This window comes from Sabethes cyaneus, chromosome 2 (assembly GCF_943734655.1).
Source record: "Sabethes cyaneus chromosome 2, idSabCyanKW18_F2, whole genome shotgun sequence".
In the NCBI taxonomy this organism is placed as follows: domain Eukaryota; kingdom Metazoa; phylum Arthropoda; class Insecta; order Diptera; family Culicidae; genus Sabethes; species Sabethes cyaneus.
Window position 1 is genome coordinate 183,681,332 of NC_071354.1, and position 16,518 is coordinate 183,697,849.

General features: G+C 35.2%; 1 protein-coding gene across 1 annotated transcript in view; it reads left to right on the plus strand.

The window, feature by feature from the left end:
- LOC128737449 (uncharacterized) overlaps positions 1–16,518 on the plus strand; it is an 88,237-nt gene that overhangs the window by 24,003 nt on the left and 47,716 nt on the right. The window contains exon 2 of the mRNA XM_053832086.1: positions 5,536–5,697. Within this exon, the coding sequence (XP_053688061.1) occupies positions 5,536–5,697 (162 nt within the window). The remainder of the gene's footprint in view (positions 1–5,535; positions 5,698–16,518) is intronic.

Below are 16,518 nucleotides of genomic sequence, written 5' to 3' on the forward strand. Positions count from 1 at the left end.
ATTGAATCGTTCATATACACTAGCGCCAGTTGTCACTCAAATACCAGATATGTCAGATATATTGACAGTAGTGTAAATAACGCACCATATGCTGGAATTAAAAACAAAATGCTGGTAATGGCTAGTGAATGAAAATTGATTTATATTTTCATATCAGAGGGGAATTTTTGTGTTATTCCGTGATAAAAAGAAGTAGAATTATTCTGTGACAGCATATTCACAGCTATTTAGTTTCTAGAATAAGTAAACGTGATCGTAATTGTGTGTTTTCTAAACCATCATCAAGCGCGGATACGCGTAAGCGTTTGCTGCTGATTTTTTCAGCCTGGTTACGTGCTAGTGGAAAAACAGTGGTGTTGATGTTTATAGAATAAAATTAAGCAAACTACTTACATTTTTATGAAAATAGTTATAACACATTAAAGCCTATGAGTGCTACATTCGTTTCAGTATTATTATATAGCGGCAAAGTTTTTATTTGGGAAAGTGTAGCCAAAAAAGGTAATGTATGCCGAAATTAGTAGCGTGATGGGAATACCCTCCCGTACCCAAGTATCTATCAATATTATCGCATAGATTTGAGTCGAATCTCAAAGCTTCGTAAAGTTTTGTACGCCTGGAAAACAGTTTTTCACCACAGAAACAGATTTTCTATGGCTGCGGAATTCCAAAGCAAACTTTGAAAAACTCTATCTTATGGAAAATTTCCAAAATGTTTATTGTTTCTTGTTCTTGTACTTGTATCATTCATTTATAAATGTGGTCATTGACTCATTGGCAAATTGCATCATTGACAATCCGGATACAATATTATTTGGAAAAATCTTTTACAAAATGTTCCACAGCGATAGAAAACTGCAAACAATAATCGAAAAAATCAAAGCCTGTCTCTTGAACTTGAAATATTTTCTATCTCTTCTATTTTCAATGTGAAAATGTTCTTCAAAACATTTTTTATGAACGCCTGTGATTTTTTTCATGATTTTTCCAGATATATACTTTATCTTAGACTTTTGCAACGAACATTTTCGTTTTTGCCAAAATTGGCGCTTATCAAAGTATTGCCAAATTTGCGCTTCTAACCAATTTAGCGGTTAGCTTTAGCTTCCGCTAAATTTTTGGTTACTTTAGCGGTTAGCGGTTATCGTAGCTAACGTTTTGAATTAGCGGAATAGCTGTTAACGAAGCTAAAATTTCGGTTAGCGGTGCCCACCTCTGGTGATTTGATAGACAGAAAAAATGAAATAAGAATAGTTTAATGAAAATAACGATTATTTTGAAAACAAAAACTACTTCCGAAATCCGTTAAATAAATGGTGCGTGTTTGAACCTTAAATTCAATCTGGGTACTGCGTTTGCGCTTTTTCAGGCGACAATAAACCGAAAAAATGAAAAATAAACATAGAAGGAATTCGCACGTATGAGACCGAACGCACGAAGAACCAGTAAATTCAAACTCTCTAAAAAGTTGAGGAAAAAATTAACTTTTTAGATTGTTGCATGAGAGCTAACATTCGCTCAACTTTTGCGATGAACCATCATGGCTTTTTGCCGCTTAACGTAGCTTTCCTGTCCTGTGTACTTCAAAAACAGCACTTTCCAAAGACTCAACTCTGTACAGCTTCCGTTTCTGCCTAAAAAATGTTTGTAATAGGTGATAAACTGTTTGAATTTGTAAAAATCACATTGGAATCAAAGTGATCCAAAATTGTGAAAAATTACCTTGTTTTGGTCCCTATCATGGATCACTTTGAAAATTGCTATTTTTACAGGACCAACCACCAACCACCAATATTTCGCTGAATCGTAAAGAACTTAGCTTGATTTTTGTGCACAAGTCATGTTTTACCCGATAATAGGTGATTATGTCACATAGAAACCTTATGAATGAGGAATGTACTGCTTATGCTAATTGAAAAAAAAACGACGGACATTTTGATAGATTCTCGATAACAACATTGTACGCTCATCAATAAAGCATCAATGTCGGGATAAAAAGGATGTTTTATGTGTTAATAGCTAGTTAATATGGTATATTTTCCTACAAAAATGCTTCACACTTTCAAACAATTTGTTCAATTGAGTTCTTTAATTTGAAACACAAATGTGATCCTTAATTGTGGGTGATCCATAATTGTGGAGGGAGTGTAATTGCTATTGAGTAAAAGAGATGCCTTTTATTATTTTTTATGCGTGCCTTCCTTTAAAGCTTGCTCTTCTAAGCAGTTTCGCCTCGTTATAGATGACCTGGCGTGGCATCATTAGGTTTGGCTAAGCCCACCCTAGATAGGTCTTCCGTCCATTATACAAACTATAAGAGGTGTTATAGAAGTTATGTATAACTCAGCATGAAGGAAGGGTAGTGAAGGGTTTAAGAATTACCCTTGCTTAAGTTACTTGACATTAAGTGTCCTTGGTACTACTGAGATTCGAACCCATGACCATTCACTTGTCAGAGCAGGCTCTGTAACCTTGCGACTACAGAGTCCCCAAATGAGCATTCCTCTGGCCGCAGAAAGATTTATTATTCTCAATCCTCAGACGAATTTTGCATTGTGATTCAGGCACTCTCCATAGATCTGTCCGATTCTGTCATAGAATTCGTTCTTAACATCGTCGGATTTATCGTTTGTCGGTGCGTAAAGATTGATTGACACTTGGTACAACGCGTATTTTTGCGTCGCATCACACTCCCTCCAATTAAACACCAAGAATGTTGGACTCTTATGCTCAAAGACATCAACAGCTCGTCGATCGCTCACCTTCAGTGTCCACGTTTCGTGGCCGTGTGATGCAGTCTTGTGCGAACTTGTCAACTGTGAGATTTTAGTTGGCTACGCAATCCGTAATAAGTATTTGCCTCTATATTTCATTTCGCTTTACTGAATCGTATGCTGCTTTAAAGTCTATAAATAGATGGTGGATCTTCTAAATGAGCTCACGAAATTTGTCAAGGATCTATTTCAAGGTAAACATATTCATCAGTTGTCACCGTTGTGACCGTCCTTTTCGAAAACCATATTGGTTCACTTCTGCAAGGACCTTAGTATGTGGAACAAGATGTAAGAGAGAATTTTCCAAGTTGAAAAAGTTTACACCTTGACAATTGCTGCATTTTGTGTCGATCGTCGGTCTTCCTGTAAATCAGACGTATGAGCCCTACGGATTCCTATGGATTGACCAATACAGCTGTTCGCCCCCGACATTCAAAAGTTTGGCAGAACATCTTTTTGAATTGCTGTGCACTCTCACTGCTTTTTTCACTTCGTCCAAAGTTGGCGAAATCGTGATTCCTTATCCTGGCCCTATCAACAATTTCGTATCGTTCACCCTTCAGGCTGTGAACCATTTCATGAAATTTTTAACTTTTCAGTTAAAATTTGACACATTAGTAGACATTTCCCCTTCTCTTGAAAATAACCCTACTGTGTAGTATGGTTATTTTTGACGGTTCGGTGGTTATTCTAGGCATTGACAATATGTACGCAGGTGAGGGGGAACATCAAAACTCTAAAAATAAGTACAAACATTATTTTTTCTTTCGCACATTGATATTTAACGGGTGACGACTACAATTTTGGAATTTTTTTCTCAAGCTGTCAAAAAAAAACAAAGGTACATGAAGAAGATCTGATTTACCTTAATTAAGGATACATTGTCCATTGTTGAAAAAAAATTATTGTACACTTATAAACGACCGTAATCGGTTGTTCGGCGAAGCTTCCGCTTGATGTCGGAACAGGAGCGTTGTACGACGACCAATTTTGCGAATGCATCTCTTGATTCTACCAATCAACTGTTTGCAATTCGTGATTCTCCAGTTATTTTTGAACACCAAGGACTCAAAAACCCGAAGAAATGTTCGATTGGGCGCACTGAGAAAGATTTGTCGGGTCGCAGTTATTGGGTACAAATGGGATCGAATGGGTATTCAGGAACGATTGGGTTTTTTGCGTAATGCGATGATGCTCTATCCGGCTAAAACACGTATTGTCCATTTGCATGATGTTTTTAAAGAAACGGAATCAAAATTTTCTTCAAACGTTCGTCTGGTGCACGTCTAATTGATAGCCAACCAGAGAGCTTGTTGTTGAAGGCACGAGAAAGAGAACGATGTCCTTCTGCGTCCATAATTTTGGCTGGTCTTCCACTACCTTGCTTGCGAATAGTTGTTGGATATCTTAAGATACGGGAAACAGTCGAAGCCGCGACATATTCACTTTTTAAATGTTGTACCCTATATGTACTTTTTGCCGAGATTTCTGTGACAATTCTTAGAATTGTACAACGCGCTTCCGAAATGCTTCTTGTTTCGACGCCATTTTTAGCAAAACTGGGCAATCATAAACAAAATAAAAAATATTGACAAAAAGTGGAGAGAGAGAGAAAGAGAGAGCTAAGTCATACATACTCTCATTTCTTTCTGAGCTCGTTTGTTGTTGAGTAAAGGGGCCTCGAAAAAATACCAAAATTTTAGTTGTCACTCGTTACACTCATTTCATTATTGGCTCACCTGTCAAAATATGGGATGGTTCATATTTTGAACTGTTTTTAATCACTTGAGGGGAAGTAACTGTCGAACTATTGGCAATGGCCAATTCTGATTCTACTAATTCTATAGTTTTCGTTTCATAAATTTATCAGAAGCCATTCAAAAATCGGTCGTTACTCAAACGAGTCCCTTGCATTACAGTGCGTAATAAGAGATACCAATTTTACGGCATAAGTACCTTATAATATCAACGAGAAAGTTGCTACAAGTTGTAGCAGAATTAAATGAAATTTCGTGCCAACGAACTAAATGCTGAGACACTCGAGCAATAATTTTAAAATTATTCTGCCCATCAATATCTTTGAATTATTAAGCAAAGCCTTAGGCTTAAACGTCTTTCTAAGGCTTGGCCCTTCTTTATCGACAGCCTTATTCACAGTCGGCTATTAGAGTATCGGACAGTACTCTAAGACACCCCACTGACTCTATCTAGCAGCACAGCATAGCCGAGATTCGAACATATGACGTCTGGCTTGTTAGACCAGCATCGTACCTCGAAGCTAACTGGTCGGTTGGGATTGAATTACAAGCAAGCTTATAATATAAACCTAAAGCATGACTAATTTTTCCGGGCTTTCTGTGAGAATTTACCCAACCGAAGCGAAGTATTGAAAATATAAAGCATTATTGGTGTCTGTGTCGGTTTCTATCCAGCTGGTTTCATTTATCTGGGCGCTGTACTAATATTTCATATCGGATTTCATATTGCTTTAGTTCAATAGCCTTAACGATGAAAAGTGCCGAGAAAGTCGAGTTATTAAATTTTTGTCTCAATACATATCCAAGCCCAAATCCAGATGTGGACGATCTCTAACTTCCAGCCAGCGTCATCATCACCATGAGTACGATAACCAGCTAGGGGTCGTATCATATCATCATATAATATATATTTTCTCTAACGCATGTCAACCGTATATGACCTCGGATTATATAATAACAATAATAATGATAGTCACTTTCTCTTTTTCCGCTACCACTTCCAGCACTATGACAGCCGGCAGTTGATGGTGACAGTGTTTGTTTGCCTGTGGGGTGCGAGACTGTCGGGATATCTGCTGTATCGGATCGTGAAAATCGGTCGCGATAAGCAGTTCGAGGATAATCGAAGAAACGTCATACGGTTCGCCGTTTTCTGGACCTTTCAGGTAGGCCATATGTGTCAACGGTTGTTAGTTTTACCGGTTGCTTGCTTCATTTGAATTAATTAGTTGTATGCATCAGTATATTGCAAACAAATTTCTGGATACTTTAAAAGCTATTACGTATAATTTTTTCAATCTGTTTTCAGGCATAATATTATAGATTTACACATTCATAATTTGTGTAGTCGGCTTTTTATACAGTGTTGATTGTTTTAATTCAGCTGTTCATCGCTCCTCTGCAGATTTTAAATATATTTTCGTACATATTGATGTGAATATTCATGCCAAAGTGAAAGCTGCACTAATAGCAGAAAGTTAAACAAGCTAAAAAACATAATTAATATGATGTTTCATGCAAAAGTACAAACTCTATAAACAGCGAAAAAGTGAAAAGTGAGCATAAACAAATAAGTATTTCTTGTTTATTTTAAAACCGATTAAATATACACGAAGTCAGCTATAATAGTATTCATTAACATCGCAGTAAATTTCACTATTAACTGACATCTAGATATCCAACACAGAATTTTAATGAATGGTAATACAAGAGAAATGCAGTCGATTCTGCTTCACATTCAAAAAGTGTGACTTCTTTTCACACGATCAATTCGGCCGAGATAAAATAATAATAGCTTTCATAGGTAGCTTATGTCCTTTGGGATAGAAAATTTCCAATAACTGGAAAATAGCTATCTATAAAATTTAACGCTAAACTTATCTTGAATGATGTCGAATTCTAAACATTAAATAACACCCGCTGTGTCCGCTGTGTTCAGAATAGCAAAACCAGCCCACTAATGAAAGTGTCAACTACTGTCCAAATGATTCGATTCAGATGTGTATTGCATTTGCCGTTAGTGGCCTGGGTTGCATTTAGTTTTGAATTTATTTTCCTAGATATAGTACACTCGTTTTCCCTGGTCAATAAATTAGCTAGTTTAATGTGTCTGCTCATACAAAAGTTTATTTCCGTTGCAGTGCCAGCGGAAATGTGAAACATGCTAAAAATCATAATTTATGCAGTGTTTCGTGCCAAAAGCACCGACTGGTCAGCGGAAATGTATGAAGTGTTCATGATTAATAAAGTATTCCATATTCAATTTTATATCATTACAAATGTGTAGAATAATTGTCAAATTTGAAACATGAATTGTTAGTGAAGCATTCTGCATTGAAAGAAATTCGCATGGAAGTTTGCTTGTATATTGATTTAAACAACCAACATAGTGTATGCAGGTATGTGAGAATAAATATTAATTTGAGTACAAAATTATATCCGGACTCAGTAAAACTATCGTGCATAGAAGTACTTATAAAGTTTGCCACCTCAAGCGCAGTTTGGCTTCATAGTTGCATTATACTTGTACTGGGATTTCAAATCAGTTTCGTTCTGTTGAAAGCAAGATTGACAGCTTGCGTGTATAAAGTGATGCAATGGGGACATGGTTTACCCAAGAGGCAATCCTTGCCGAATCACTTAGAGGGCTGTCTAATTTGCATAGAGCTGTCGTCATGTGTGCCGGTTAATTATCCATTCTTTGGCGTTTGGCCACATGTCGCATAAGGCTCATCACAATGTTGAAAGTGAAATGAAATTCAGCTTAATCCAAGTAATTTTTTTGGTTTATCCTTTCATTACTGTACCCCATGATGTCCTCTTGCGTGTTATTCAAATATGAACGACACTCTTTTTGCACTAAGTAAATTAATTACGATTAATAAAGATCCAGACTCAAGTTCGATTTTAATTTTAAATACAGCTACATTTTCAAGTAGGCTTTCAAGTTCAATTTAAGTCCAATTTTATGTCATATGTTGACTACAATTTCAAGTCCTATTTAATGTCCCAATTCATATCCAATTATCCAATTATTCAATCCAATTAGATTTGTCTAATTTAAATCTTTTCTCTTTCGATTTACCGTCCCATTTTTGGTCCATTTCAAGTCTAATTTAATTACAATTTCACATCAGATTTCAGTTTAAATTTCAAGTACAATTTCAAGTCCAATATTGAGGCCTAATTACATGTTTAATTCTAACCTTAATTTCAAAATAGTACGATTTCAAGTGTAATTTTAGTCCAATTTTAAGTCCCACTTTAAAGCCAATTGCAAGTCAAATTTAATGTCACATTTCATATACATTTACAAGCCTAAATTAATCCCAATTCCACTTGAAATTTAATATGATTTTAGGCCAATTTCATGTCCAATATATTTCCAATTTTACCTCCCATTTTAAGTTCAATTTTAAGTTTCTATTTCATGTCCTATTTAATGTCCCGTTCAGTGCAATTTTAGGTTTAATTTTATTTAAATTTCGCCTCTGATGTCAATTTCCTGAAATTGGAGTTAGGTCGAATTTAATGCGCCGATTGAGATTTTCATGACTAATTAAATTCCAATGTTAATGTCCCCCTTTTTAAGGCCAATTTCAAGTCTAATTTAATTCCAATTTAACCTTCCGATTGAAGTCCAATTTCATGTTCAATTTAATGTTTCATTTTAAGTACAATTTTAAGTTTGATTTTACTCCAATTTCGCCGCCGATGTCAATGCCTTGAAATTGCATTTTGGTCCAGTTTAATTGTCCCAATTGAAGATTTCTCGCCTAATTGAATTCCAGTGTCAAGTTCAATTGAGGTACAAATTCAAATATAAGTTGATTTCTAATGCCACGCTTAATTTCAAATCATAAAATCAAATTTCAAGTTTAATTTCAAGTCAAATTTAATTCCCATTTCAACGCAAATTCGACTTGAATTTAATGCCCCAATTCGTATTCTATTAGAAGTCTAATTTAATCCCAGTTTCTCTTCCAGTTTAATGTCCCATTTTAAGGCCAATATCACGTCTAATTTAATTGCAACTTGACCTTCGATTTTAATGTTAAATGAGTTTCAGTTTCATGCCCAATTTGATGTCTCATTTCGGGTACACTTTCAAGTTTAATTTTATTCTAATTTCGTCTCCCATGTCAATTCCTTAAAATTTGATTTTTGTCTAATTTGACAACCCAATTAAAATCTAATTTCAGTTTAAATTTCAAACTCATTATCAAGTCCCATATTAGCCCAAATTCAAGTCCTGTTTCAATTCCAAATTCAGGTTAAATTATACGTCCTAATTTGAAATCTAATTACAAGTTAATGTTCCATTTTAAGTACTAGCTCAAATCATATTACAGGTCCAATTTCACCTCCGATGTCAAATCCAATTACAAATACTATTTAATGTCCCAATTGAAGTTGAAGTAATTGAATTCCAATTTCACTTCCAATTTCAAGTCCAATTGCGAGTCTAATTTCACGCCAAATTCTAAGCTTAATTTCAAATAAAATTTTACGTTCTATTTTCTTCTCAATTTTAGGTCCAATTTACCGTTCTATTGTACTGCCGTCATATGCAAAAGTGACGTTAATCCATTTTGCACATTTTTCAGTACAAGCAAAAAACGAAAATTCGAGGCAATTTCTAAGTAAAGCCCAATTTCGGAATTTGTTTTTGTACAAATTGCTTATTTTGATGTATTTTAACTAACCATTGGTGTTTCATTAATTGTTTTGTAGATTACATGAAATCCAAGCGCTAACGTCACTTTTGTGTATAAATACAAATTCAATTTTTACGTTTCGCTGCAAAAGTGACGTCGGCGAACAAAACGGCAGGGACAGCATGCAAATGCGGAATTTAACATGGATGGTGTCTTTGGAGAAGTTAATTCAAAAAATATGGTCCACCTTTTTAATTCATCATGGTGATCATATATCCACCTATTAGGGTGATAAAAAATTTGTGGGTGAAAAAAAATCGATACAAAAATATGACATCTTCATAAATAATTTGGAACACATTAAAATAAGCAGCTTTGATGAATACCTCAACTCTTTTGTAACATATAATGACTCAGAAAAAATCCTCTAAAATCATTGTATACCAATAACTTTGCAGATGTTTTTTTGTGCTTTCAAATGATCTAACGAGTTATTCGTTACATTAAAATACATACTTTTTCTGACGACTTATTGCTAGGATGCATCTGAATTCTGAACCCCCAAAAACACTCATATGCGAATGTTCTGTGTATCTCACATTAATAATATTATTCAAAAGGTTGCCGAGGACATCTACCATATTGAAACTTTTTTTAAAAAGCAACTCCAAAACTTACTTCCATGGAGATTGATCATATATAATTTATGTCAAATATAAAGCGTTTATTTTAATGTTCAATAATTTTTTAAGCACATACCATTTTTCACAATCCTGTGTTTGCGGGATAATCAATTCACCGTTTTGCAATAGTTTTAGACGTTTTGCTTATTGCACGAGGGGAATGACTAATTTCCGATCTGGAACCCTGTTAGGCAGGGTATCAAATTTGTTGTTTTAACTTACTTATTGGCAAACCATGCATTGGCCATCGCATTGTGGATTGTTTCAGATGTGGATTAACCTGGGTACATATTGAGTTATCTAAATCTTGTTTTTTAAATATGAGAAAATCACGAATGCACTTTTAGGTGAATTGAGCCATTTTTTCACTAAAACCATCTGATGATTTGATGATGATTTACACGATTATCACAGTCGAATTTCGCACACGATTTCGCTCAAGGAAAATGAAGTGAAAAAGAAGGGGAAGAAGGAAAAAGAAGCCAAACTCATTAGTAGGGTTTGTTTTTTTCGATTACTCGAAAACGGTTCAGCTAAGTAACTATTTACAATCTACGTGAGGAATGTCGAGCTAGTCCCAAGTATATTGAGAAATAAATGAATGGTCCACCCCATCGACATCTCTATATCGAGCTGCAGTGGACGTCAGCGACAGCATGTCCTGGGCTCAAAATTTGACAGCGGGCCCAAATCAGACTGCTGGCAGTTGAGTGAAACGCAGTGCTGACATGCTATCTCATTTTCGCACACACGAGATGTTGGCAGCGAAAACAAGGTTGCCTGCCGATGGGATGGAATGGTCTCTAAGTTACCCCGTTCTTAATACTCAAAAAACTAAACCGTGTAAAAAAAGTACTTGAGTGTAGTCTAAATAGTCATAAAAGGGGCAATATTCAATTGAATTAATGTGTAACAAAGTGGTTTATACCGCAGTTAACACTATAACGTCACTTTTGCAGCGAAATTGCGGTTACGTCACTTTGTTTTTTCAATTTTTTATATAGTTTTCGATGAAAATGCATCGAGTTCTCAACAGCAGAAGCAAAAGCATTGCGTAAAGCACCATTTGGCAAAATAAAACCGTTTTTGACCAATTGGCGTTTACGTCACTTTTGCATATGACGGCAGTGTAAGTCTAATTTTTGGCACCGCTCAGTTAGCTTCGAGGTACGATGCTGGTTTAACAAGCCAGTCGTCGTATGTTCGATTCTTGGCTAGGCGGTGCTTGCTAGCAGGGCTTCGACCGATCCTTTTTTTCTACCGCAGTCACACCAATGCGCATTCAAGTTCACACCGTCCGTTTAGAGGTGGAATACGAACGCTATGCATAAAACAACTGGCAGTTTGCTCAGTCAAACGCCGAATGCACGCAACAGAATGAACGCTTTTTGACATTTTCGTTTCGATCAAGTTACCTTTACCGTTTGGAGCAGCGAATGACTGCAAAACAGTCAAATGACTGGCAATCACCACGCTAACGAAAAGCAACCGCACAATCGTATGATTCAATACTACAAAAAAAAAACCCGATTTAATCCACCTAGTGGTGAAAGGAACCTTTGTTATACGGTCTTACTTGGTATTTGAGATAGAAATCGACACGTTTTTGGAACATAATTCATCTATTGGTTAACGTTGCGTAATGCGTTGGTTTCAGCGGGGTGCTATCCTTATCTTAACGAACGGTGTTTGACAGTCGACTTAACGAAGGGCGCTATTTGCAAGAAATGCAGGAAATAGCGCCCGTCTGACAGGTAAATTTGCTGCCAACCTTGTCGAGATGTGCTGAGGATGTTGGCAACAAAAACATGGCACCCATCGCAAGCCCCTGGTTGGTTTACATAAAATTTTTGAAAATTGAATAAGTTTACAAATTTTGAACAAAATAGGAACACTTTTAAATTTTGAGTAAAATGTTTAAAATGTATCCGTCTGCTGGTAGTCGAGTAATTCGTAATCAAAATTAAGGTATTTTTTATAATCAAAGTTCTACAGTTCCTAAACAAGCAAACATAGACGTATACTATATTCAGCAAAGTTGTGTATTTTTATCATTTGTACAATTTTGTAATACAAGAAAAAGTCATACAACAATTACAAAAAGAGCAAAAATATAAAAACTGAGTTTACAAATTCATATACAATAAATAAGATTTTTCTATCTTAGCTGAAGAGATGGAAGGTTACTGTCTCTAGCAAAATTTCTTGTAATAATATGCTCTATAACTTTGCAGAGCACATCAATGTGTTATATTGACACTGAAGAAAAATAATTTTTTTTATTTCACTTTTAGGGGGGGGGATTAATCAAAATTTAGATTCCACCAGACGATAGAGCTTTTAATTTCAAGAAACTATTCTAAAGGTTCGATAAACCTAAAACCAAGTTTTCCCAGTCAAACCTCTAGTGCGCACGTTTTCTTTGGTTTGGGTTTATAGTGCGCGCGAGTAACTGTGTTGCAAAAGTTGGCGCGAGTGTTCGAGGGGTAATATCTTTTGACCGGTACAACCAATTCTTATGAAATTTTGCATATATATTCGTATTGTCAAAACCTCTCGTTTGATATTAAAATATTTCAAATTAGGTAAATTATCTTGGTTAAAATCATTATAAATTATTGTTAATTTTGGTGTGGTGTATACGGTTGCTCATAACTTTCAAATTAAACGTCCAATCAAAAAACCATTCAATAGTGATCTATTAGCATATATTATCTTTCAAATGAGACTAATAGCGCATAAATCGGTTTGGCCATCTCTAAGAAACAGGCGATAATTATTTCCTTGTCAAAACAGGTCTTTTAAGCATAACTTTTAAACTACTTGTTTGTTTTCAATTAAAAATTTCTGAATAATTTAGCTTTAATAAGGGCTTTCATTTGATACTAAGATCGTTGAAATCGGTCATGTAGTTCTAGAGAAACCCGTGTCACGTATTTTTCACAGTTTTGCTTATAACTTTTAAACGAAACGTCGTGTCACGAAGCAACTCAATAGTGATCTACTAGACAATAATACCTTTCAAACAAAGGTAATAGCGAACGATTCGGTTCAGCCATCTTTGAGAAACAGGCGATAGAAAAAATCATTACATATATACACACACACACACACAGACATTGCTCAAATCGTCGAACCCTATCGATTGGTATATGTGACTTGGTCCTCCGGGCCTCGGATCAATTTCGTGTTTTTCGACCAATTTTTAAACCTTTGTTATAGTATAACAAAGGTAACAACCACTACATGTGCATGGAAGAAGTCGGTCGGACTCCGTCCAATACAAACGAATACTTTGCTTGCGTCGGACCGACGTCCGGGTGACAAACTATTACTGTGAGCAGCCGATTTGGAGACAAAAAGAGAAACGAAAAAATACGTCACCGTATGCTTCCAGTCAGTTTGCAGTTTATATTTTCAAAACGCAAAGCAAAACGGGAGATTGACTGTTTGCTTTTGCTGAGATGCCGCATGAATTGTAAGACGGCAGCAGCGCAAGCGGAAGATTGACTGGATAAGAAAAAACAGTCAAATGATCGTTCAAAAAGCGGAGTTTGAATGCGGAAAGTTCGCATTCACGGCAGTCACATTCAACTTGCGATCCCTTTTCAAGCCCTGCTTGCTAGATAGAGTCAGTAGAATCGTTGCACTGGCCCTGTAATTTTCCTGTACTCTATACAGCCGGCTGCAAAGTCTGTCGATAAAGAAGGGTAATGTCTAATGACGGTTTAGCCCACGGCTTTGCTTTTTTTGTAAGTTTAATTTATTATCCTATTTCAAGTCCAATTTCAAATTTAATTCACCAATTTCACCTCCGATCTCAAGTCCTATTTTAAATCCCATTTCATGTCTAATTTAATTCAAATTTGAACTCCGATTTGAAATCCAATTTCACTTCAAATTTGAATCCTATTTCAGGATAAATTACAAATCATTTTTTAAGTTTAAATTCAAATCCAACTCAATCCAATTTATGTTAAATTTCAAGCCTAATTTTAGGACATTAAACTTTGAGGACTTTTGGTCTAACTTCAATTCTAATTTAATGCGAATTTCACTTCTCATTTGTTCTCTTTTTTTGTCTCGTTTTTTTTTCAAGATCAACTTAGGTCCCAATTTTTGTCCAGTTTAATGTCTCATTGATTTCCCATTTTAATTTCGATTTGAAGTTCAATTTTAAGTGCAATTTGAAACTCAATTCCAAGCCCATTTCAATCAAATGTCCCATTTTAAAATCAATTTTAGGTCTAGTTTAATTCCAATGTTAACTCCAATTTCAAATCTAATCCAATACTCGATTTCAAATCCAAGTACAATTTCAATATGAAGTAAAGCTTCAAGCCCGCATTATCTCAAATTCAAGTTTAATTCAAATTAAATGTCCTTTGTTAAGTCCGATTTTAATTCCAATTTTAGGCCAATTCCAAGTGTAATTTCTGGTCAATTTTTAAATTTGATTTTAAATCCAATGGTTTAGATATACGGCTTTTGCAGTCTACGAAAATGATTTTAAAACGATATTTTTTGTATATCCGACGTTTCGGCCGTTGGTTTCGGCCTTTTTCAAAGGAAATATACGATAAATATACCTATACCTATAACGATTCCTATATTTCCTTTGAAAAACGCCGAAATCAACGGCCAAAACGTCGGATATACAAAACATATCGTTTTAAAATCATTTTCGTATACTGCAAAAGAAGTATATCTAAGCCAAATACTATTCACAGTCGAAACCAGTACAATACAAAACAAAATGACCAATATTTAAATCCAATTGCACCTGAAAATCTGGAGTTTTTACCCTAATCGGTCGGTATTTTTGTGATAAGTAATAAAAGAATTTGAAGTTTTTATTCGAAATTTGAAATTTTGCTTGGAAATTGTCTGAAATTCGTCTTGAAATTGGAATTCAACTTGTACTTGAAATTGTACTTGTAGTCAGAGTTTAAATTTCCCAAAATTGAACCTACAAGTGGTATTATATTAGACTTGCAATTGGATAAATTTGAACAAAAAGTTCTACTTCCAACCGAACGTGAGCACTAAATTAGACACGAAGCTTTACTTAAAAATAGAACCGACATTTTTCGTATTATTGTCTCACCTGTTTTTCCTCTTTTCTTTTCTTCTTTTTTTGAGTCACGTTTATTCTACTTTAGGACCATTTTTCATTTTTTTCTGTACCGATTTCTTGGTTTTTGCTCTTACTTTTCATCCGCCTTGCCTCTTACGTTTTACTTTTTTCTATGCCATGTTTCCTGTTTCACTGTTCCTTTGTTCCATTGTTTTTTGTCCTATTTTTTCTTATCTTCAGTATTCTTTTTCTTCTTGTTTTACAAATATGTTTTATAACTTTCTTCTCCGTTTTCGGTCTTTTATGTTCAATTTTTCCAATTTTCTTATTTTTCTAACTTAACTCTTTTTATCTCTTTTCCTTCTCGTTTTTCGTCTTCGTCTATTCCGTTTTTCTCTTTTTAGTTCCCCTTATTTCCGTCTTTACTGTCACGTTTATTCTGTTTATCCCTTTTTCTCTTTCCTTGCCAATTTTCTTTTTTCTCTCGTTTTCGTATTTTTTTCTTCCGTTTTACCTTTTCACTTTTCAGTTTTTCCTACTTTTCTTTTATTTTTTTTTTAGTCCCATTCTCCCGTTTTTGGTGCTTTTTCTCATCTTCTACCGCGTTTTCGCACTTTTCCTGGGTCCTGATTCTTCTGTTTCGTTTTTCATTTTTTTTTCTTCTTTAGTTTCTCCTTGTTTTCAAACCTGTTTTTCTTCTTTTCCTGTCTCGTTTTTTGTCATTTTTAGTCCCTTTTCGACTTTTTACGTACCGGCTTTCGTCCTTCTTTTCTATCCCTTTTTCGTTTTCATCTGTTCCGTTCTTCCTTATAATGTGTCCTGCTTTTTCTCTTTTCTGTCACGTTCTGTTTTTCTTTTCTGTTTTTCCGTTTCCGATTTTCTCTCTTGATTTCTTTTTTTTTCTTGTTCCATTTTTCCTTTTTTTCTGTTCTCGTTTTTCCATTTTTCTGCTCCCGTATTTTCTCCTTTCCTTTTGAACTTAAAATTAAGCTCGAATTAGACTTGAATATATGAATACTAGCTGACCCGACAAACTTCGTATTGCCACAAATTAACCTGTGTTGTACATAAATCATGAATCTCGGATGATCTTTGTCACTATCTCGAGTTTTGCAAGCCCCCCAGTGGGCGGCGCTTCCGACGGCGGGTCACCGGCAACACTCGCGACCGGCTCGTCCTGAATGATCTAGTGTTACTATAGATAGTTTTTGTGGTCTTGTTATTGATTAATGTTTTATGGAAGAGTCTCGAATTTCTCGAGTTGGATTAGCTTTTGAGTTTCGCAAAAATTTCTGTTTTATTTGTATGAGAGTCCATATCCCCCTACCACAGGGGTGAGAGGTCTCTAACTATCATAAAATAAATTCAAGACTCAAAAATCTCCTACATGCTAAATTTGGTTCCATTTGCCTGATTAGTACTCAAATTATAAGGAAATTTGTATTTCATTTGTATGGGAGCCCACCCTCTTAAAAGGGAAAGGGGTCGTAATACACCACAGAAAAAAAAATTCTGCCATCTAAAACTCTCACATGCCAAATTTGGTTCCATTTGCTTGATTAGTTCTAA